At 33.9% G+C, this 24,391-nt stretch overlaps 1 protein-coding gene across 6 annotated transcripts; it reads right to left on the bottom strand.

Moving 5' to 3' along the window:
- Nucleotides 1-3,796: 3,796 nt before the first annotated feature.
- Nucleotides 3,797-14,962, bottom strand: LOC142640653 (uncharacterized). 6 transcript variants are annotated; one of them, XR_012845218.1, is made up of 11 exons: nucleotides 14,839-14,962; nucleotides 13,408-14,304; nucleotides 12,549-12,577; nucleotides 10,715-10,781; nucleotides 10,318-10,375; nucleotides 10,072-10,164; nucleotides 7,171-7,285; nucleotides 7,048-7,090; nucleotides 6,868-6,913; nucleotides 6,651-6,721; nucleotides 4,409-4,697 (listed from the first exon to the last, which is right to left on the bottom strand). XR_012845218.1 is itself a non-coding variant. In XM_075814838.1 (11 exons), exons 2-11 carry the CDS (start codon nucleotides 14,278-14,280, stop codon nucleotides 4,658-4,660), a joined length of 1,440 nt encoding a protein of 479 aa, XP_075670953.1. In that variant the 5' UTR covers nucleotides 14,281-14,304; nucleotides 14,839-14,962; the 3' UTR covers nucleotides 4,409-4,657. The 6 variants fall into 6 exon arrangements, 5 of the variants coding, with proteins under 5 accessions (XP_075670950.1, XP_075670951.1, XP_075670952.1 ...); XM_075814838.1 differs by having other exon boundaries at nucleotides 7,043-7,090; XM_075814839.1 differs by having other exon boundaries at nucleotides 7,043-7,090; nucleotides 13,408-14,301; nucleotides 14,839-14,958.
- Between the last annotated feature and the right edge of the window lie 9,429 nt (nucleotides 14,963-24,391).

The raw sequence follows: 24,391 nt of genomic DNA, 5'->3' as shown, positions 1-24,391 counted from the left end.
AAAATAGTACTACTTTGATTGGTTAACATCTAATGGTGTACTTGCATTGAACATTGCTATTTTGATTTATAATTGTAGGACGTGACTAGACAATCCTCGTAGAGCACATTTTTGTGCGAAACCAATAGTAACTAGTTGCCTAGATGGATCAACAAAAAGGGCTTGCAAAAAAGAGACCAATTTAGATGAATATGATAGTTGTCTCCATGGTTGTTAAAATCCCGATCTGAATCCTACGATCTTACGATTTTACGATCTCACCTATTCAAAACGATTTGGATTTTTCAAGGATTTTTGCGATCGTTCAGGATCAGTAGCATCGTACAATTTTGATGATCTCAAACGATCTTAGTTTCTCGTAATCTTTTTTAACTTGACAGAAAGTTCAGTTGGACTCAAATGAAAAATAAAATCCTAATAGACTAAGTTTTTCCACCGTAATGTAGAGAGAGTGTCAATTGGATTCAAATAAAAAATATCTTAATAGAGTGTCACATTTTGAGGTTTTTGGCATCTTTAAATGATACTTACAAATGGATGTAGTGATGTATAGTAATTATATCAATGAATGTATAATTTATGTGATTATTTAACACAACAATGTGTATTTTTTGTTTTTTTTTTCTCAAATAATGTAAGATCTTACGATCCACGATTCGATTCTACAATTCATGATCCCACCTACCTCCTACGATCCTACGTAGGATCTCGATTTTGACAACCTTAGTTGTCTCTATTTTGTGTACCATTATTATGTATGAAACTTAATGTGTCTGGGTAGACTGGGTATCCCACAAAGGTGCTCTATATGTCTAAGTAGTTTACTTAAATAAATAACACCTCCCTTTAAAACTAAAAAATCAAATGGTGTAAAATGTATAGGGTCCGTTTGGTAAGAGTATTGTAATTTTGGTTTTCAAATCAATATGAAAGCTGTGATTTAAAAAGTGTACTAAAATGCATTTTTTGAGTATTCATAATGCAAAAAAAAAAAAAAAAAATTGGCAGCATATTTTTGTAACATTCTTTTTAAACTGAAACCACAAAATTGGGTGTTTGGTACAGGTATTTGTTTTTTTTAGAAAAAGTGTGTATTACTCTCATGAATAATGTAAAATAATTTATTTTATTGAAGAGAGCATAAAGAGGGAGAGATAGGAGCATTGTTGATGAAAGGAGAGCATAAAGAGAGTGAGGGGGAGAGGGAGAGAGAGGAGCAGTCAACTTGTCATGTCAAGTCATTTTGGTGAGACCCACATTTTTCACAATATTTATCACAGTGCCACCGAATACTACTACTTGAGTTCTAAAATTGCTTTAAAGAGTTCTCTAAATACATTCTTTAAATCACTTAAAGTGAGGAGTGTTATCTAAATATCCTAACAAGAGTTTCCTTACCAAACACAAAGCTTAAATGTGAGGCTCGTAGTTTAAGCATTTAAATTACACAAAACAGTCTTTAAGTTCTACTATCAAACAAGCCCATACTTTCTCTCTATTTTTATGCTTATAAAATATCAAAAATTAGCAAAGACTCAAGGGTCTTATAACTCATTTGGGCTTCAAATTGAATATAGTTTTAAAACTTTTATTCATTTATTGGCAATATTAAACACCTAAAGCTTAATGCCAACTATGATGTAATTCTTAGGTCTTTTTATATAATTTTTTTTTATCAATCCTCTATTGAAAAAACCATAAAATTATTTATCATGAAGGCCCTATTTGAATTCATTTGTATAAGCACTTCAATAACAAATTGTAAGCAAGGCCGATCTAAGGGATTTTGTGACCTAAGGCAACGTTTAAATTGTGGTTTTTATATATTTAAATTTTATTAAATAATTTTTAACTTAAAATCTATTCTTCTAAATTGTTTAGATGCAAAATTTGTTTTTTTTTTTATAATGAATTTCTTGTTCATTTGTAAGTTATCTTTTTTTTTTTAATACTTTTTTCTTTTAAAAATGCTGAGACTTTCACCTAATTTTTTATTATTATATATCGTTTTCATTGCTAGTAACAAATTATCTAGAAAACCCTTTTGATATGTGATTAATTTTTCAGAAAACTTAATTAATTTTTTTTGTTAAATAGTATATATAGATATATATATATATATATATATATATATATATATATATATATATATATAAATCTACAAATATCAATTTTTATTAAAAAGAAATGAGTGGACGGTGATCCACTTACACTTTACTAATTTTTTTCCTTTTCCTTTTCCTTTTCCTTTTTTATGTGTGCCTTTGTTAAACAATTTCTTTTAAGTAATGCTAGGGACACACAAAAAAGTCACAATAATTATTCAAAATCCCTAAATTAACATAGCAAAAGATTTAAATTAGAGATTGTGGTGGACCCAATGTGTGAGTTGGCACTTTAATTTAGAAATGTTGTGAAATTATTGTGATATTTTGTTGTGTTCATAACATTACTCTTTTGTTTTTAATCTATTGGGCATAATAAATACTTTTAAGGATATAAAAATATTTCAATTGGTTAAAATTTGGGGGTCTTGTTCCACTTGGAGGCATTAGGCGACTGACTAATTGGCCTAGTGATAGGGCTAACCCTAATTGTAAACACTCCATCATATGGATTACATTATGAGTTATTCTAAGACCATAACTAATTACACACCAATTTTTTACAACAATTTTATGTGGCACAATGTGACTAAGACCTATAACTTTTTTTCAGCACTCACGTTCAGCCACATTGGATAGTTATGAAAACAAGTGTAGAATTAGTTGTGATCTTATAATTTTTCTTATATGCTATTTATACACATATTTAGTACCATTTTCAAATTTAGTGGTTTTTGGAGGGAAATATACTGCACATCAAAAACTTAATTATAGGGTCATGACTCATGACTTTGACAAGTACAAATTATTTAATTTTTTTTTAGGTATTAGTTACAATAAAATAATATGAGGTGTTTGGTAGAGGTATTTAAACAACAATTTTTGTTATTTAAACAACACAATACGCATTTTTACAATTCCTTTTCATTCACCCGTATTTTCACAATATTTAAACAATATTAGTAAAACAACATTACCATTCCATCTCCATAAATATCTGTGTACACGCTAGTTGTTTTTTTAAAACAGCTAAAGGTTAAGTTGATGTAGTGCTGGTTCCCATAAATAAATAAATAAATAATTTTAAAAGTTGGGGTGTCGGTGCTGGTGGTGGTCTAGGAAGAAGTGATTTTCGCTTTTTTCCGGGTTTTGATAGTAAGTTGTTTTATTCATTTAAGTTTTGGGGCTATTTGCTCACTTTTTTTAGGGAAACCGTAAATGAATGAAACGTTCTTTTTTGGATTCAAATCTGAGCTGATCTCAGTTTGATCCAAAATGCTAGTGACTTTACACCAAATGTAAAAATCAAGACATGCAAGTGATGTTATTCATTTTGCATGTACCTACTACCTACCCACATTCCACATTCTACGTATTGTTCACCACCTGTGCCAAGTTGCCAAACCCACCGTTTTGTCTTACCACGAACAAACCCCTTAGGTTGAAACAAATAGTTTTACCAATAATTTGATTCTCAAAAAAGAAAAAAGGTTTTACCAATAATTTGAACTCTCTCTTGTAAATACAAGACTCTTGGCCATTTCATATATATTGTAAACGGGGATATACCACAAATTAAGAGCTTAATTACTGAACCATCAACCATAACCTTGACAAGTAATTATAATAATTTTTTAAAACATAAATAACAATTACATTCTTTTTGTTTACCATATTCATCAAACAAGTAATTATAATAAATGGATTGAGATTCAATATTTTGTTATAATAGGGTAAAATAACCACTAATCACATGAACGCTAAAATTTAAAAAGTTGTGCATAGTCCATACATGTTTTCCATTTTAAATCTACTCAGCAAGTACCTAGGAGATCCTCTATTGTGATTGCTAATAGCCTCAAATTTGTCAAATCAATCTTTGACAGGAGGTCCTTACTAGTCTGCAGTATCAAATTCATCAAATGGCTTTTCTTTTGTAGTGAACCACTGAACATTGATTGGGACTCAACTGGCACTTCTCCCAAGTGACACTTACTTTCTCCCTAAAAGAATGAGAAGAATGAGGTCCTAATCATAATTTCAAAATTCAGCAAGTGCATGTGCAACTTATCAATAATTAAGGGGAAAATCAGGGGGTTAAGGCTGAAAGTGAAACTCAACATCAGCATAGCACATTGGATTAGGAAATCTGAGGAAAACTCTGATCCAACCTCGCTCTGTTGTCAATTTGTCATCCCTACTTCCAAAAAACCTGGAGCTGGAGCAAGTGATCAGGCAAGCTATATGCCCAGCAGCGTAAGTCCTAATCAACAGAGTAATAAGATCTGACACAAAGAAATGTAAAATGAAGAGAGATTGACTCAAGTGAGACTGCCACAAAAAATACTGTCTTCCATAATTTGTATATGAAGATACATGTCTTAAGCCATTTAAACCGTTCCTTCCAGCACCATTGGCAAAAAGACAATCAAACTGAATTGCACCCATAGAAAACGCAGCACAAATACACTTCAAATAGTTCCCACACATCAACGAATCAATATATTCCTCATGTTGAAAGGAGGCACATTCGAGTAGCCAAAATTTGCCCATCACTCGGCCGATTCCTCGTGCAGTAGCACATACTCTCGGCTACAAAAACCAATATATATAAACAAATTAAACTGATGCAACATGAACTGTTCAGATTAATACAGTAAGGTCAAGAAATCATAACAGCAGCAGAACACAAGAAATTCTTAAGTGTAGTGATTCTAAAAAAATTCTTCAGTTCAATACATACCCACTTGACAACCAATGAATAAATCAATTTTCCTAACCACACATGACTAATAAGCTCCCATGTTTACGGAAGAATTTTCTTTAAATGAGTTTAGTACGCAGTAAGATTACTCACAAGCAGGCCTATCAGGCAGAATTGCTCAAACTTATTCACACATCGGAATCCAATGTAAAGAGCTCAACACTCTTTTATCCAGTCTTTACATATTCTGAAGCTGCTCATTCTAGTTACTTCTTTCTATAAAAAAAAAATTAATTTTCTGAACAAGAAAACGATTATAACTGTCATAACTCATAACCGCACACACAAATAAGGTCACAGGAAAAACCAGTTCTGGAAGAGGAGGAAGAGAAGGGAGGGGTAGATTGAGCCTACAAAGGTTTCTGGAAACAAGTGCTCACTGTTTATAAGAAAAAAATGCTTTTGGGGTCATCATGGATAGAATTCCTTTGGCTGAGAAGCCACAAGAATTGCTATCTTTATCTCTTATAAAGGTGATAGGAACCTTTTTTCTTGGAAACAAATTATTGCTTATAATTAACACCATAAATCTTTATGGTATCCTATGGCCAAGAAAGATTCAACTTTGCTTAGGGAACAAAAACGAAATGTATTCAACATTTTCCAAATATCCTTATTCCTCTGGTTTTACATATCAATATGACCAAATTCATATTCTAAGATAATCAAACCCCTAAAATTTAAGGCGGAGGAAATCAGGAGTTCCTTTACAAGTCCAAAACTCCCTAATATAACTACTATATGAAAAATGAAACTCATCAATCCCATAAGAAAACAACCGTTTGCAAACAAACAGTACTATTTCTTAGAACCATTGCAAATAATTTTTTTCTGCATGGATAAACTCCAATGATAAAATAACACTCAACTCAGGTACTCTCATGCTGCACAATATTATATATCTAGGATTTACAAGCGATTAACGAAGTTTTACTTCCCTTTTCTTTACTTTCAAGAACAAACCCCAACTTTGTTGTGCGAACGTGAGAAAGATGGGCTGCACTACATTTAAAGGGAGCATCATAATTCATCACTTGAACTTTACATGCTTTTAGATTCCACTCAATTAATTAGCTGTGATCACAGACATCTCAATTTCAATATCCCTCCTCTCTTTTTTAATGTTTGTATTTTCCATCAATACCCACCCAGCTTCTTTCATAAAAATCCAAATGCAAACCAAAACAAGATTTGTTAGCTTACAGTTTTTGGATAGTCCATAGTAAAACCACAAACCTACAGCTGAAATTTCACACTTCCCTGGGTACAAATATGAATAGATGACTTGATATTGTTGAAGAGACTCAAAATAGCCGACAGTATAAGAGTCACTAGTCACAACAACCCATATTTAGACCAAGAATTACCTAAATATTTCAAAGAACATCACCACATCTAGACACAGGAGTTGCCTTTTCCACCTTAATCTATTCAGCAGACTATGTTCCTAGTACTAAATACAGAAGAAAGGGGGAGGTAGGGGGGGGGGAGCAAACCAATGGTTTCCTTCAATTAGAAAAAAATAAAAGTTGTAGAGATTACAAATCTTACACGAAAATGGATGAACTCTTTATTTGGACCATCTTAGAAAAGGGGGGCAAAAAAGTTATAATGTGCTTTTATGAAAAAATCAAATCATGTTGAAAAAAAATCAAGTCACAAACTATTACTAACACATTAAAACATACATTCACATTCAATTGAAAATTTCATCATCAAATTGAATAAAATAATACTAAATGCGATCAAAAGCATATATTAAATGTTAATTAGTGGCCTACCTACTATTACCAAATCTAACAGTGTCTTTTTCTATAAGTTCATAATAGCGTTGAGGTTCAACGGCATTATCCTGCAAACACAAGAAAACATGTTACACAAAATTGCTATAAAAGATGAGCTAATTTCAATTAGTCAACACTATTTACACCCAAAAAAACAAGAAACAATATATATATATAAAGAAATGGAAACAAGATACCAATACGAGCAACTTACATTAATATAAGTTTTATTAGTGCTTCCAAGGTCCATTAAGTAAGGCCTGCCATGGTAAAAAAAAAAAGAAAAAAAAGGCCCTTAGATATTAGATTGAAGATATTCTGATTACCAAAACAAATCTCTATCCAATGAGTTAGAGAAATCAAAAATCAGTTTTCAGTTTTAGTCTTACCTTACTTGCTTTGATACTGTACCATCAGGTTGCTCCCTTTCCACTTGTCTGACAATTTAGGCGGCAAAAGTTAAAACAGTGTTCAAAAATGCCGATTAAAAATATGAAACTGCTAAATATGAATATACCTGAATTGAATAACAGCATGTTGCTTGCTGCAGGATGGGTGGTCTGTTGGAATGTCTGCCACCCTTCGTTCCCTCCCAAAAAGATAACAACTTTGACGATGTATATAAAGGGGCTCTGTTGAAGATATGTACTTCTTAGAGCGCATAAATATTACAAGGAACTATAAAAACTTTTTTTGATCATTAAGAATATTTATCACAAACATAAATTAATAATGCAAGAAGAATGAAAGGACTTATTACATGCAAAACAAGAAAATATCTTAATGAAAAAATGTGCTTGTATCACATGGAACATCATCAAACACAAAGTTGTCATTGAAAAGAAAACGGAATAAAGGATTAATCCTTAAGGCTAGGAGAAACTAAAATTGACCAGTCAAAACTATCTTCTTGGGGAAAAGCTTTTTTTTTTTTTTTAGTAACAATTATAAATAATGAAGTTTACCCCCATTTCACAGATGTTAGTAGTATAAGATACATACATGTGCTTTCCATTTATAAAAAATAATAAAAAAAAGGTAATTTTCAATAAAGATGTTCCCTTAATTATGAGAATATAATTATAAAAAAATATAGTGATTGCTAATTATGTCTCATCCACAGGAAGGACATTTTTAATTTTTTTTATTACAAGGAACCCCCTCAAGGTATGGGTCAGTGGGACCACCCTTGAGGAGCAAACCCCAGATGCCTACACACCCCCACTGAGCAGAAATCGGGTAAATTGCAAAATGCCTTAGCTAGGAGTTGAATTAGAGACTTCTGGGTTTACAATTAGTCCAGGAACTCTCTCTTACCGCTGAAGCACCCCGAGTGGGGGCAAAAAGGACATTTTAAAATATTTTGAGAGAATCTTCAAACCTTGATAACTTTAAGAGAAAATTTTTAGATACTCCTGAAGCACGGATGATGCAGATTGGTTAAGGAAGAATAAAATATTTTAATAGTTTATGTTGTTTTTCCTAATTAAATTGTTTTTCCTTTCTCATGTAGAAGTAGATTTATTATTTCTTTTCCTAAAAAGAATAGGAGAAATTCTATTCCTATAAATACTCTTCATAGAGGAGTTGATTATGGTTATATGTTGATTAATAAAAGCTTGTTAGAGAGATTTTCTCTATTATTTTGCCTACTAGCTTAGTGTTCTTGTGGAACTTAGGTTTCGTGGAAGAGTTGTAGTAATTGTGTGTTACAAATTCTGCTTCTACACGCCTACGCTGCATCAGTTGATATTAGAGCAAGGCTAGGTTCCGACCATGGCACAAAGAGAAGCACGTGGGGGAAGACTTGTTGCCATAGATGACATGTATGAATGCGATGAGGTTGCACACGATGCACAATTAGAAGCGTTCTTTCAACGAGCAGATAAGTGGTTTGATGCGCTTTCAAAGCAGCTCGCCGCCTTAGCGGTTGAAAACTGACCTCAAAATTGCCATCCAAATCCATGTTATATGGAGGAGGAGGAGGAGGAGGAGGAGGAGTATTTTGATGTTGAGGAGGAGGACTACAAAATCAAAAAGGAAGATGAATACATTGAAAGAGTTTGTGCAGTAAATTGGGATTCTCCACCAATTTATGATGACTATCTTGAACATTATAGTTAAGGAGACAAGATTGAGCTTGATGAAAATAAAGTCATAAACATACGAGGTGAGCCCATAACTCACACAGTTGATGAGATTTTCAACATTAAAAAAACAAGAGGTCATTGATTTTATTGATTACAATCATAAGTTGGTACAATTGGTTTGTTCAACAATAGATGAGTTCTCTATTGATGAACAAAGTTTCAATCTACTAAAGTTTGAATTTGATCACATTAAACACTACGATTTCACCGGGGTTGATGAGCTCCTCAACAAAATTTTTCCTGATTATATATTTAATATTAATTTGGAAAACTTTATTGATCCCTTCTAGGAGGATTTTATTGAACAAGAATTAATAGAGGTTAACAAGAGGCGCGAACAAGTGATTTTAAGTAATTTTTGCAGAGGAGGCAATATGAAGTTTATGGATGTGTGCATAGATTCTTTTTTAGTACTTGCTTCATATATCCCACCGCGGCAAAAGAGGTCAAGAATAAAAACTTGTACATCAAGGTTTATTATGAATGAGAAAAGATTGGTAAGTAACATATTGATTCGTCTTGTCTTGCACAAAAGAATAGGATGGAGAGGATTATTTGGGGTTCCAATTGATCGTGGAAGATTTCCACAAAACTTGAGGACGAGTTTTCCCCAACCCCAAGAGAATGATGCAGATTGGATAAGGAAGAATAAAATATTTTAATAGTTTATGTTGTTTTCTTTTTCCTAGTTGAATTAGAATTTTAATTGTTTTTCTTTTCCTAATTAAATAGTATTTCCTTTCTCAAGTAGAAGTAGGTTTATTATTTCTTTTCCTCAAAAGAGTAGGAGAAATTCTATTCCTATAAATACTCTTTATAGAGGGGTTGATTATTGTTATGTGTTGATTAATAAAAGTTTGTTAGAAATGTTTTCTCTATTATTTTGCCTACTAGCCTAGTGTTCTTGTAGAACTTAGATTTCGTGAAAGAGTTGTAGTAATTGTGTGTTACAGATTCTGCTTCTACACGCCCACGCTGTATCAATGAAAAAATGGTACTCCCTCCTTTCATATTTATAATGGACCCCATTATGAATTTAATAAGTGAACCCATCATAAATGTGAGAGAAGGAAGCACTATTCTTTATGCTCTAGGAGTACCTAATAATTACTCGATTTTGTGAATAAAACTGAAAACCTGCCCAACCAAGAAAATGACACATTTATGTTCGGAACAAAATAAGTATCTCAGAGTATGGCGCAAGAAGGGAAGCAAGAACAAGGAGAGAGCAATTGGAAACTTGCAAATATAAGCTCTATAAGACTTACCATTTAGCACTTCACCACCCTTGAAAACATAAAGCCGCCATCTTACATCAGGTTTTCGAGCCTCTGGGGGTTCATTGAACAAAAGTGTCACACCTGACAAAGTAACACCCGCTTAGAAAAGGACAAAAAATTTAAGGTAAAAACCATTTTTACATCCAATTGAACAATTGAATCAGATAGTCCTTTGCTACCAAGCAAACAGCACAATGTGAATAGTGTATCAAATTCTACTAAATAAAAAATCACCTTTGACTCTATTGGTTTCTGCAGCAAGCTTTCCTGATAACTCGAATGAAGGTTTTTGCTGCAATAAACGAAGCAGTGAGTAAATAGGATTACAACCGATATCCTTTACCCTTTTTTTTGGCTAGGTAAAGAGGTTGGGAGGATTCAACCCCCAGACGTGCCCACCCAATGGGGTGGACAATGACATGCTGGTTGGCCTATAGGCCATTGGCCTTTACCCATTTAAAACAACAAACTTTGCACCATGATAAGACTGCTCAGAATTTAAGGATAACAAAGACCTGTTTTTGCCACAACTTGTATTCAGGTCAACAGGGGTAAGTTAGCACAGATAACCAAGAAACAAACCATAATCTTGGCATTATGACACAAAGCAATAACCAAGCTAAAATGATACCTTTTCCTTTGCTTCCAAGGCCTCCTGGGCAGCCTTCATCTTAGCTACTGAATCATTCTCATTATTCCTGCACAAGCAGCAAGCAACCACCAGTCAAAAGCTATGTCAAGGCCGACGCAGGACAAGACCAAAACCAAAACCAAGACAATGAATAAAAGATAGGCAACCGTCAACACCAAAGCCTGCTTGGTGTCAGCAGTCAGCACTAAGCAAGAAAGAGGACTCTAAGAATTTAATACAATACAAATAACCTAATTAGCTACTAATAACTAAAATATAATTGATCAATAAAAATACAATTGACACCAAAATTATATAAGAATAAATAAATAAATATGTCCTTGCACTCTCAGCATCAAAGACTGATTTCAAAATAGTAGTGCACTCTTAATCTTGAGAAAGATCAAAGAATAAAAAAGAAAAAGAAAAGTAAACAAAGACAAAGTTAAGTCTATTAACTCAGATTTAATTTACTTAAGCTAAAAGGTGCAAATTCAAAAGGCATTTTTGGTGCAATTGGAGCAAACTCAGATCCTTGAACTACAGAGCGCCAAATTACATCTTTTACTTTACATTTTTATTTTTAAGGACATCAGTTAAGTGATTCTCAAGATTTGCTTCAGAAATTTCTTTTCTTTTGAAGCCAAATCCCTCAAAATTTATTCTTTCTGTTCTTTGCAGCTGCTGTGATTTTTATATTAATTTCATTGTTTATCAACTATACATGACACTTGTCCCTTGTTGGCAGGGGAAAGAGAGAGCTGAAATCCAGAACCAAGGGTATAAGACATAACTATGATGATGGAACTGAAAATTTCACATAACAGGGAACACTATGCATAAATTCCTTTTCTTTCTCCATCAATTTAAAAAGAATCAATACGTCACAAATACAAGGAAAAGATGGCATTACTCCAATGCAAAATTCACCACTTCCATCACATCATAAACTGATGAAAGATTAGTCAATAAAATAGGGCAGGTTGATCAGGCTGCAGCTTTTCGAGCTTTAGGAATGAGAGAATCTCAGCAGTGTTAAAGAGCTACCATTGAGCTACTTCTTTAAAATCTTCCTAAACCCACCATGAAAGTAACTAAATACCCAACAGGTTGCAGATTAGCTTCTGCTTTTTGAAAGCAGAAGCATTTCTGAAAGAATAAAGTTTAGTTACAAAATTGGTTGTCGCATTAAGCTACAATCTTACTCAATAAAATAAATATTAGTACATTGAAAATTTAACCGTTAAATTGCATGTTCTTTATGCTCTTAATACACGTATCAAATTTTGTGTTAATCGGACATTATTTACTATATAATCTATAAGCTTATATTTTATGCATAACTTTAAATTACAAAAATTTGTAATTTAAACAGCTTATTGATGACATAGCTATTGATCTTCAATTTTCTAGAAATTTTGCAAGCATGGAAAATATAAGAAGAATATGTCATCCAATGGTGGATTTGTTAAAATTCACTTCCAATAAAAAGATATTGAATAAGGTTGTTGCCTAAGGCTACAACCAATTTTGTGGCTAAACTTTGTCTTTTATGAAAAAACTGGCCCTACACCTTGGTAACAACATAATGATTCCAATGGATTGCACCAATCAATATACACCTAAAGTATATAATATGGCTAAAATACCAAGTTACAAGCTTAATTTGGACATCATAAGTGACTTCTTTGTTTTCTATTTTTATTTTTATTTTTATTTTTTTAAATTCCTCACCTTATATCATTAATGTTTCCATAAAAGTAAACTCTAAACTAGAGATACCAAGTTCCTTATTGAAGCTAAGTGAAGAGTTTGCAGTTCATCAGCAGCTTACCGCTCTTCAGATCCTCTTAAGTCTGTCACCTGAAAAGGTTGACCAATGATATCACAGTCAGTCACTTTATAAAAAATGCAATGAAAAACACTATCCACAAATATGCATCACTAATCTCCAATCATACGCTCAGAAATCAAGAATCATAATTTCCAAAATACTTTGATTGTTAAATTTAATTTTGAGCTATGACTATGAGCATCAGAGAAATGCATGCCAAAATTAAAAGAATAAATAAATTTAGAGCTCAGAGGTCAAGCTGAAATTAATCTGGAAACTCTAATTTAATGTTTCCAATTTGAACTCATTAAACTTGTTCTAATATGAATTAAATTTATGATAAAATATTATTTCCTAGTTTCACAACAACAAAATATTAAAGGCACCATTAAACCTTCCAGTATAACAGGCATGCTTCTACTTTAATCCTATTTTCTTTACAATCTCTCCCAATTGCCTACCTTCTTGTGGATAGTTAGATTGGGGAACAAAAACTATCCATTCATAAAATCAAGTGACATCATCCAACTGACTAGAAGGTCCTATATAGTCTACTAGTTACACAATAATTGCTCCTTACTATGAATTGAAGGTCACAAGAGCATGAATTCGATTCAGATCTAAATTATACAGGTAGTACCCCTAAAAAAATCAACATATAAATAGTAAGATAATGAGTTTTGTGATGACCCATGAAAACGAATGTTCAGGAATCAAGGGTCATCTGCAAAATAACTTTTTCCATCTTACAATGAAAAGCAAAACAATTTTCTTGCATTGGTTTTCCTGAAGTGAAAAATATCATAAGAAAACAACTAAATGAGGAAAGACATTTGAAGGGGTGGATATCACCAGACACCTCGTCACGATCTCTGGAATCAGCAGCTGGTTGAGGTGATTGAGATCTGTGCCTGCTCTTGTGATGACGATCAAATGGAGAAGTAGACCGCTCGTGTCTTGATTTTGAAGACTTGCTATCATCTCTACCTGACCTCTCTTTTCTATCGCCCCTAGTTTCCCTATCAGAACCCCTTTCCCTAAGTGTCCCCCTATCGCTCCCCTTGCTATGATGACTTTCACACTCTCTCTCAACCTCATTATCATCCCTCCTCCCCCTGCTATGATTACTTTCACGCTCTCTCTCAACCTCATTATCATCCCTCCTCGACCTCCTCTCTTTTCTCTCAACCCCACTTTCTCTCTCAGAACCCCTTTCCCTATGTGCTCCCCTATCAATCCCCTTTCCATGATTTTTTTCATGCTCTCTCTCAGTTTCTCTCTCAACCTCATTATCATGCTTAGCTGGCCTTCTCTCTTTTCTCTCATCCCCAGTATCCCTTTGTCTCCCCCTATCACTCCCCCTGCCATGATTCTTTTCATGCTCTCTCTCGGTTTCTCTCTCAACCTCCCTTTCATCTTGAGCTCTCCTCGACCGCTTTGTTTGGGGAGAAGGCGAGCGAGCTCTCTCAGTTTCTCTATCAACTTCCCTTTCAGCCTGAGCTCTCCTCAGCCGTTTTGTCCGGGGAGAAGGTGACCGAGCAACAGGAGAGCTCAAAGGTGCCTGCTTAGGAGACTTGGCACGACCAGAATGTTTCTCTCTTGCCTCCGAACCATTTCTGTGGGAACTCCTATGTCGGATGGGTGATCTTTCTCTTCGAGATGGACTCCTCCTATGAGGAGACCTCCGCCCCCTAACCGGAGATTCTGAACGATTGGATACATCGCGCCCCATACTTGATCCACAATGTACTACCTACTGAAAATAAGTTCAACATAAAGTCACAAAAATTCAGCCATTACCCATCAAAACAAGCATCTAGACATTATACATAACATAAGTTTCCAACCCAAAAGTCGAAGCTTCGTGCACTGGGTGCAACCATTATAAGTTTCCAACTCACAATACAAAAAACAACCCCAAAAGTATATTTCCATAGCACATTGGTTGTTAGCTAAAGTTATCAATCATTTCACTTTCGAAAACAAAAAATCATAATGTTGGACTTAAATCACCTAAGCCATAAAGTTGAACTAAGACCTAACTAATTCATCAGTAAATTTCTAAAATCACTGTAAAATGAAATTATAAAACAAATAATCTCAAAACTCAGTTTTGAATATGACCCTACATTCATTCTCTCATCCCCAATGTCGGACATAAATTACGAATTTAAAACCCTAAGGGCTAAGGCTCCGTTAGTTTGGACAGAAAATTCCAAAGAAGAAGGAAAGCATTTAGGGAAAATGAAATGTTGTGAGGAAAACAAAGGAGTGAAAGAGAAAAACTTACCGAGTGAGTGAGTGAGAGGAGAATCGGAGTGAACTCGCCAACTCGGTGGTGATACTGATAGGGTTTGTATTTTGTATGTGTGTGTGTGTGTGTGGTTTTCACAGTGATTGAGAAGAGGGGTTTTGGGGGAAGGCTAGAGTGTATACACAATTTAGTGGGTTTCAGTCCAGTTGGTTTTGGCGACCAATGGGCATTGGCCACGTGGGAATCGGCTTGGATCGTGTCCTATCTACTCGTAGCAAACTCCTCCTCCCTCTCACTCGGGTTGGGGTGGTTTCTCTTATTTTACGGGGAGGGTGTCTGTTACTGTACAAGGGGATTTTTTTTTATTATAGAAAATAAAGTAATAAAATTAATTTTAAATTTAAATTAAAGCAAAACAATGGGAAGTTTGAATTTGAGTGCTTTAAAACTTAATAGCAACGTAATATTGTGCACTCTTGGTATGATGGATATTCTATAAATATAAATATTGGTGAGGTGTGAGATATGATGTGTGAGAGGTAAGAGTCGGAATTTAAGTCTTTATGACGAAGCTTCACACATACACACTTAGATTATAATAGAGTAGAATTTTACCTTAAAGCTAAAAAAAAGGCCAAAATGCAAAACTCACCCTCTAAAAGCCTGTTTATTCATCTTTACAAAATTTTAACTTTAAAAATTCATTTGTTAAAAGTGTTCCTAATAAAAAAAAATTGTTTTTGAAAAAATAAAAAATGTCATATATTCATCAATTTTCATTTCAATCATCTAAGTTTGTATTTTGTCAATTCGGTCTTTTAAGTTTCAAATCTTCTCAATTCAGTCTTTTATTAACTCACCGTACTGTTAGTTTTGGCCATAATTTAATATTTATTATATAATTTATTTATTAATTTAAAACAACATTTTCTTATAAAAAAACTCAAAAATTAAAACAACCCCAATTACCCCTAACCCACCTCATCTGAAGAACATGTAATCCTCAGCCTAATCCGATATGTGGGAGATTGAGAGGGAGAAAGAGAGAAATATTTATAACTCAACAGCCTAAGATAATGGGGTTTTTTAAATACAAATTTTAAAAGAGCAAGAAAGAAGAAGAAAAAAGTCGAAGAAATGAGAATAAAAAGGACTTAAAAACCGTAGCAGTTGTGAGAAACAACAAAGCTTGAAGACACCAACCAATCCACAGGAACACAAATTTCTCCAAACTAAACACTGATCCTAAGACTTCCCAAATACAACAACACAAAGCCTCGCTTTTCATCCAAATTTTTGTTATGTACATATAATACAATTATACAACAACAACAATAGCAATAAAAGTAGTTAAGGTAAAATAAAGAAGACTCAGAAAAGAAAAAAAAAATGTTCTTTGAGGAAAATTTGAAAAGAAAAATGATAATTCAAAGAGCTATGTTTTTTTTTTCCACTTTAAAGCTCTTTTTTTTTTCTTTTTTTTTTTCTAATCATATATTCTCCCATCTATTGCTTCTTCTTCTTCTTGGTCGGAGCCGTCGAGTAGACCTTCTAGAGTGGAGCTGAGCCACCAAGAAACCTTGGAGTAGAACCATTGAAAACACCTCCTCTCCCTCTGGATCTCTCTTTCACCCTCTTAGGGTCCATTTGGATAAAACTTATTGCTGAAAACTGAAAACACTGTAACAAAATATTTTTTTTAATGTGTGAAAAAACACTATTCACTCTTTTTTTACTGTTCATATGCCTTGATGCATTGTTCATGTCCCATGAATAGTGCATCAGGCGCTGATCTTTAAAAAAAAATAATAATAATGCAAACACCATAGGAAACGCAGATCCAAACGGGCACTTAGTCTTTCATATTTGGGTTAGCCTAGGGATTTTTTTTGTTCTTTAGAAGAGGTGGGGTGGGGACCGTGGGGTAAATGGGTTATTTTAATTTCATTTTTTTTTAATTAACATTTTTTAAAATTAAGAAATAAATAATCAAATATTAAATTATAGCCAAAATGACATCATTTTGGGTAAGTTAATAGCAGATATGGATGTGAGTTAGCAGAGGACTTAATTGAGGAGATTTGAAATTTAGAGGACTGAAATGACAAAATGCAAACTTAGAGGACTGAAATGAAAAGTTGTGAAACTTAGAGGGTGAGTTTTGCATTTTAGCCAAAAAAATTTAAAGGACTGAAATGAAATAAGACAAACTTAGAGGACTAAAATGAAAAATATAGAAACTTAGGGGGTAAGTTTCAAAATTTGGCATTTTCTATTTGACATAATTGTTTTTCAATGATACACGTCACATTATCATTTTTTCTTGATTTTTTTAATTATTTCTATTTCATCACACGTAATAATTGTCATCCACTTTAAACTTGTTATTAGAAAGATGAACACAAGCTTATACTCTTGGAGCTTTGATCTTCTTAGCATTTTAAACTTATCATATGATAGATGAAGATAATCTAAGTTTGTCGTTAACATAACTCACTAGCTTTTCTTTCCTAATACAGATTTAGCATGTAAATTTCATTCCTACCAACACACATTTTACTCAAAATAAACCGAATAAGTAGTCAAAGTCCAAACATGCCATGTTGTTGTATTAGTCTTACAAGTTGACAAATTCCTAATAAAATTGGTAACACTAAGGCTGCATTTGGTTCTATGTAAAATGAATTCTGAGTGTAAAATGAATGCAGGGGAAAATAAATTCTCGTAAAGAAAATGAAATCCAGGTATTTGGTTTTGCAATGGAATTTAGTCTGGAAAACTCTTTCTCGTGTTTGGTAACATTCTAAAAATTCTATTTTCCTACAAATTTTTTACATTTTCTTAGCTTCCAAACAAATTTTATAATAGAAAATTTCAAAATATACACTTTAACACAACCAAAAATCAAAATAAAAACATTGAGCAAGAGGAAGAAAGAGTGAGATTTGAGGGAGAAAGAGTGACAGATTGAGGGAAAGAGAGATAGATCGGGAAAGATGGGGATTTCTATAGAGGGATTGGGTTTTGGGGAGTTTATATATATATGGAGAGATTTGTGGGATGGATTGATTGTGTGACCAAAACAAACAGAATGAGAGAAACAGAGAAATCCCTCGAGCCTATCAGCCGATTCTTCGCGACGAGCCTGTCTTTCCTCTACTACAACTCGACCCGCTGCCGCTCCTCCTCCTACTTCATCGATGCCACCAAGATGCTGTAGAAATCCCTCTGCTTGCACTCCAACAACGACTCTCGATCTATCTCTTTCTCGGCGACCAGATCGAGTGGGTTTGGGGGTGGAGTGAAGTGGGTTGATGGTCGATGGCGGCCAGATTGGCGACGTTGAACAAGAGGGAGACCGAGATCGGTGTGTTGAGAACGAGCTCGATCTTGGGTGGATTGAGAACGAGATCGATTTTGGGTGGATCGGTCTTGGGTGGTGACGATCTAGATGGCGATGTCAATGAGCTTCCGGCGGTGACTATGATGGCGACTCCGATCTCTGTCTCTCTGGTTTCACACTCATCTCTCTCTCTCTCTCTCTCTCTCTCTCTCTCTCTCTCTCTCCACTTTTTCAGTCTGTAAAATGTGGTTTGAAGGTAAAACAACTATGGAAATGGATTTACGGGTGAGAAGGGGTATTTTACGATCAAAGTGTAAAACATTTTCAATTGGTGCCAAACACACACAATGGTATAAAATACTTTCCGAAACTGGTTTTAATGTGAAACAAACGCAGCCTAAAATGTCTAGTAAAATTGGTCACAAATAGAGATCTAAAAGCACTATTTAAAAAATTGAATTAGACCGATCAGTTGAATCGAGAACTAGAGCTAGAACTAGTTTAACAAAATCAAAGAAAATTGATGGTTTAAATTGGAAAATTGTTGGTTCAACTAATAAAAACCAAGAACCCGACTTATTTTGTGTTTTTTGACCGTTCTGATTTTTAAAACCATACCTAAAAGGCTAAAATGTCCAATGACTTATATGTGTTTACTTTGAAAATTGACCATTGTTGTCAATGTTATTTTTTAGATGGAATGCAAACAAATGATTAGAGAGTGATAGAGACCCATTTTACAAAAAATCCTACCAGATTTGAGATTTGTGAGTCGTCCTAGTTGCAAGTGTAACTGCCAAAAGTTGTTATCCACAAAATGGCCAGATATGGGAAATTGGGAACTACCATAGGTTATAATGTATATGATTGTATAATGAAAGGGGTCTTTCTCTACACCAATAATCTTATTGTGGAGATAAAAACTAGACCATATTTGTAAAAGGTGCTCTTATCTCTTTGTGCTAAAAATCATTCTAAATGCTAACAAGTTAGTTACAGAAGTGAATGAAATATTCACGCATTTAATGAATTTTTTTTTTGGTTAAAAGAAAAGGTGTAAAAGGGGATAAGGTGTATGAGGGGAGGGCAGTAATCAAGAGAGTCAATTTCATAAGTCATTTCAGTTTGGTCAAGGGTATAATATATTTCAACACTGGCTGATTCTAGTGTACCGTTTCGAGACTGCTGCTATTTATATAAATATATATAATTAAATATAATTTTAGTTATTTTCATTAATATATAATATATAATTATATTAATATCTTTAAAAAATAAACTATTACAAATTTAATATATATTTTTTAATAACAATTGAACCGTTAATATAATTTTGTGTTTTTTTTTAATGCATAACACGCATAATATTGGCCCAAGCCCTTTTATCAATTAAGAAAAAAAAAAAAAAAAAAAAAAAAAAACCCAACCCTTTTTCCATTTTATTTATATATTTTTTTATAGATAATTATAATATGTTGCTAATCTTGTAACTCAAACTCTTTCTCTCTAAATCCTCAAGCACTTTGTGCATAGGAAAGTGTTAATTCAACTACAATGCCTTTGACCCATTCTATTTATCTTCTTCCAGACGTTTCCCCCCCCCCCCCTTAGTTTTAACTTTATTTATATTTATTTTCTATATATAATAAAAAAAAAAACACAACCGCGACCATATGCTTGAAACCTCCCCCCCACACTTATTTCGTTCAACCCTTTTCTTTTTTCTACTACACACCTTATAATGCCTAGGTAGTTGCCTACTAATGCAATTCCAATTTCTAAGATTCAGCATCTCTAATAGTCTCTCCAAAGCCATCTTTGGAGAGCAAACTCAAAAAAATCAGCTCCAACAACCTCTTCAAAATGCAAAAAATAGAATAGATTAGCTATAGTGCTCTGCACACCTAGAGTCTTACTGTTGCTCTCCAAATGAATTTTTATGACTAAAATATTTAGCCCCTCTCTCTATTGATTAAATGATTCAACCACTTTCTCTTTTTCTCCGTGAAACCACTCTCACTTTTTCGCTGTGTACAAATAGATAAAAGAATAAAGAATAAAAAGGATTAAAGAAATAATGAAAAAATAATATTTAAATGTGATAAAAAAATGATAGAGAGTTTGTTGAAATATGTATTTGAAAAAGTTGGTAGGTAAAACTGTTTACTCTCCAAAAGTGTGAAAACTTGGCTAAGCTAATGGAGATGCTCATATCACTTCACATACGTTATCTCTTCATACCACATGTTATTCTTTTTCTTCTAGGTTCTCTTCCACTTTCTCTTTACAGATCTATCTCTCTCTCTCTCAACTTTAGCACTGATTTTCAAACTCTAAAATTCCAACCATATATAATTATTCACCAGTGCCACTGTTCACCACCAATTGCCAGTGTAAGGAGGAGAAGAGGCGAAGACAGACGTAAGTTCATTCCAACCTAAGGAGAGAGAGAGAAGGCCATTTTTGTAAATTTTTTATTGGTCTGGTATCTATTAACCAACCAAAATCATGTATTTACCTCGATACAGCCGAAATGGACCTGATATGACTAATATTTAAGTTGGTAGGATATATGAGTATTTATGTACCGCCCTAGGTATTGGTACAGTAAATACTCATCGGTACGGTACGAAATGACTTCTCTGAGACTGAGAGCAACCCTATGCGCTTAGGTAACATGAAGGGAGATAATGCGCTCACTAGTATGAATCAGGGAGACGCAAGCTGCATTAATTGATCTAAAAACTAAACAATGAGCCTTAATCACTATATAGGGAAACATGGCATCATAATAAAGTTACTGTAACTAATCTAGACATTGTAACTGTATCAACTGCATGAAAACTAATCTAACAAACTTTAACCGCTCACATTAACTACAATACTACATTGACGAATCATCCAAATACAATTGCACAAGTAATTTATGTGAGAGAAGCACTTGTGATAAAATGGAAAAAAAATTCAATTTAAAATAATTTTTAGACATGAACAAAAGTTCATAATAAAAATCATCATTATTCCACAATAATAGTTATTAAAAACAATTTGCACGATAAGCAAATAAAAAATATGTGATCACATCAATAAGACTGTTAATTAAGTTGTGTATACAGAGCAAGAGAGTTAATATAGTACCAAGGTTGTTTCAATTTGCTCAAGATAGAACAAAATATTTTGCTATCAACTTTTGCTATCAGTTAATACTAGTATACTGTTTTAGGGATCTCTCTCTCTCTCTCTCTCTCTCTCTCTCTCTCTCTCTCTCTCTCTCTATATATATATATATATATATATATATATATTAGTCAAAGTTTATATAATTTGTTAAAATTTAAGAGTATTTAAAATGGTACTAACGCCTAACCAATAATAATAATAAAAGGCCGTATGACTTGATATATCAATAATGATGGGTGGAGATACCCATACTAAAAAACAAAATTTAAAAGTTGAATAAGTTTCCTTCTCATCTATTTACATCACTCACACACACCAAAAAAAAAAAAAAGAGTTTAAAAATTTTAATTTTACTTTTCAATTTCCTTCCCATCTATTTACATCATTCATACTAGGCGAGCAAAAGAAGAAAAGTTATATAAAAAAATACTTAATAAAAAAAGAAGAAGTGGGTGGAGATTCTCACACTAAAAGACAATTTTGAGATTAGAATAAGTTTCTTCCTATCTATTTACATCTCATAGAAAATGATGAGCTTGTAAAGTTGAATTCAACTTTTCAGTTTTCTTACCATATTTACATCATTCACATTAGGTGGACAAGACAAGAAAAATTATAGAGTTTATAAAAAGAAGGTAGAGAAATAGGGATGAGAAAGAAAATACTCACACTAGAAGATTAAATTTGAAAGTTGAATAAGCTTCTTTCCCATCTATTTGTATCATTCACACTAAAAGAAGAGTTTGAGAAGTTAAATTCAACATTTCAGTTTCCTTCCCATTTATTTACATCATTCACATTAGGCAGACAAAACATGAGAAGTTAAAAGAAATTAATAAAAAGAAGATTTGAGAAATAGAGATGATCAAGATTAGAAGAAGAGAAAATAGGATCCGTGTGAGATATATCAATATGATGGTGGCTAGAGATACACACACTAAAAGATAAAATTTAAAAGTCTGGAAAATACTCACCCTAAAAGATAAAATTTAAAAGTTAAATAAGTTCATTCTTATCTATTTACATTGTTCACACTAAACAAAGAGTTTGAAAAGTTGAATTCAACTTTTTAGCTTCATTCCCATTTATTTACATCAAAGTTATGAATTCCATTGAAGTAACCGTTTTGGTTTATCCATTGGAACGAAATACAGTACCAGTGTATCTTGGTGTATTGTTTTGAAATTATTGCTATGTTTATGTAATAATAATAATAACAACAACACCATATATCATTTCAAAATATATAATAAAAAAGAAAAAAAGAAGGACAACCCATAAAAAAAGGAGAAGAAATTGGATAAAAAAAATTAAGGCTAATCACTTAGTTGAAATATATTTTTTTAGAAGAATTTAGTTAAAATATTTATACTATATTTTTATAATGTAAAAGCTTTCATTTTGTTAGTATTATGGTGGAGAGAGAGAGAGAGAGAGAGAGAGAGAGAGAGAGAGAGAGAGAGAGAGAGAGAGATTTTCTAAAAAATGTAAAAAAAAAAGAGAGGTGATGTTAGCAACAAAAAAAAAAAAGCGATTGTAGGGGATTGGGCCTAAAAGGCCTAAACAAGCCCACTTAATCAGAATCCAAAATAGGGTGTGGGGCCCATCAGGGCAACTTGTTATGATGCACGTGAAGGGAATCCTCCAAAGCCGTGAGGATCCCTTGAGATTCTGAGGGACGTGGGAATAAGTGTGAAGTGGGAGGTAATGATAAAGACCCCACTGGCAAGAGGCTATAAAAGGGAAAGGGGGACAAAGAGCAAGGGATTCGAAAAATTTTAGAGGAAGGAAAACATAGAGGGGGAAACACAGGGGTTAAGGGAAAATTTGGTGAGGGTTGGGAACTAAGGATTAGGGAAGCTAAACTAGGCGAAGCTCAGAGCCCAATTGGTAGGATTGTGTGATAGCCCACCTACAAATTAATTGGGGGCCCAAATACTGTCATCCCAGCATGATTTGGTGCTCACAATTGGTGCTATTTGTGGGGATCCTACTTCACTCAAGGTTTTAAGCAAGTTTGGTGTTGTCTAACCATGGAAGGACCATAGGTTGGCGAGGGTTTCGTGGGGGGAAATCAATTAAGGGCCTCTTCGAGGGGTCGTAGGAGGCAGGAAAGGGAACATAGGAGAGAACAACAACACATGCAGGACGGACACGAGACCAGAGTTGATTATGATAAGGGTCTTCACAAGAGGAACGAACAATGTCATACATCCCTGAATGGTATCAACATAGGGACCGGCTACGAAAGCTGAAGAATCTACGAAAGCAGGTTGATGACCTCGAGATTGAGCTGAGGGGAAGACGCCGCAGAAAGGACCAGGAAGAGTCTTCTGATGATCTTGATTACAATGAAGAAGAGTCATTTTGAGGGGGCGACTCACGAAGGTCAAGGGACAGGTCACGAAACTATTGGGCATTGTGAAGAATCTCCTAGTCATGGTCGACACGGCCATGATAACATGAAATTGGATGACATGAGTCGAGCGCTAGGGAGAGCAGTCTGATCACCCTTCTCTGAGGAGATAGAGCGCACGAAGATGCCGAGGCAGTTCAATCGCCCACCGTTCATTATTTATGATCGAAAAACTGACCCAGTTGAGCACATAAGTCATTACATACAAATGATGTCACTATACTCGCAGAATGATGGTTAGATGTGCAAAGTTTTCACGTCCAGTCTTGGACCCACTGCTATGAGGTGGTTTAACAGTCTATGGAAGGGTTTTATTCGAAACTTTGGAAAGCTAGTGCAGGCATTTGGTGCCCAATTCATAACATGTTGCAAAGTTCCCCAACTGATAGGTTCACTGTTATCTATGAGAATGAGAAGAGGAGAGACCCTCCGATCTTATACAAATAGGTTTTGGGAGTTATACAATGAAATCGAAGGAGGGAATGAACAGGTGGCAGCCAACACTTTCCGATTGGGATTTCCTGAGGAGTCAGAGTTAAGGGACGCTCTAACCATATGGCCTCCCGAAGACATGCACCAGTTGATGAGGAGAATAGAAGAGTATAAGAGACTGGAAGATGACCGATCGCAGGGCAAAGGCAAAGTCCTGG

The sequence above is a fragment of the Castanea sativa genome, chromosome 6 (genome assembly GCF_040712315.1).
Source record: "Castanea sativa cultivar Marrone di Chiusa Pesio chromosome 6, ASM4071231v1".
Classification (NCBI taxonomy): Eukaryota; Viridiplantae; Streptophyta; class Magnoliopsida; order Fagales; family Fagaceae; genus Castanea; species Castanea sativa.
This window is presented reverse-complemented; position numbering and strand designations above follow the sequence as displayed.

Coding starts and splice junctions, on each gene's coding strand:
- LOC142640653 (XM_075814835.1), bottom strand. CDS start 14,280: ATGGGGCGCGATGTATCCAATCGTTCAGAATCTCCGGTTAGGGGGCGG. Junction 10,782..12,548: donor TTAAGAGGATCTGAAGAGCG/GTAAGCTGCTGA, acceptor CTGCTTGTGCAG/GAATAATGAGAATGATTCAG. Junction 4,698..7,047: donor ATGGTACAGTATCAAAGCAA/GTAAGGTAAGAC, acceptor TGGTTTTTGTAG/CCGAGAGTATGTGCTACTGC.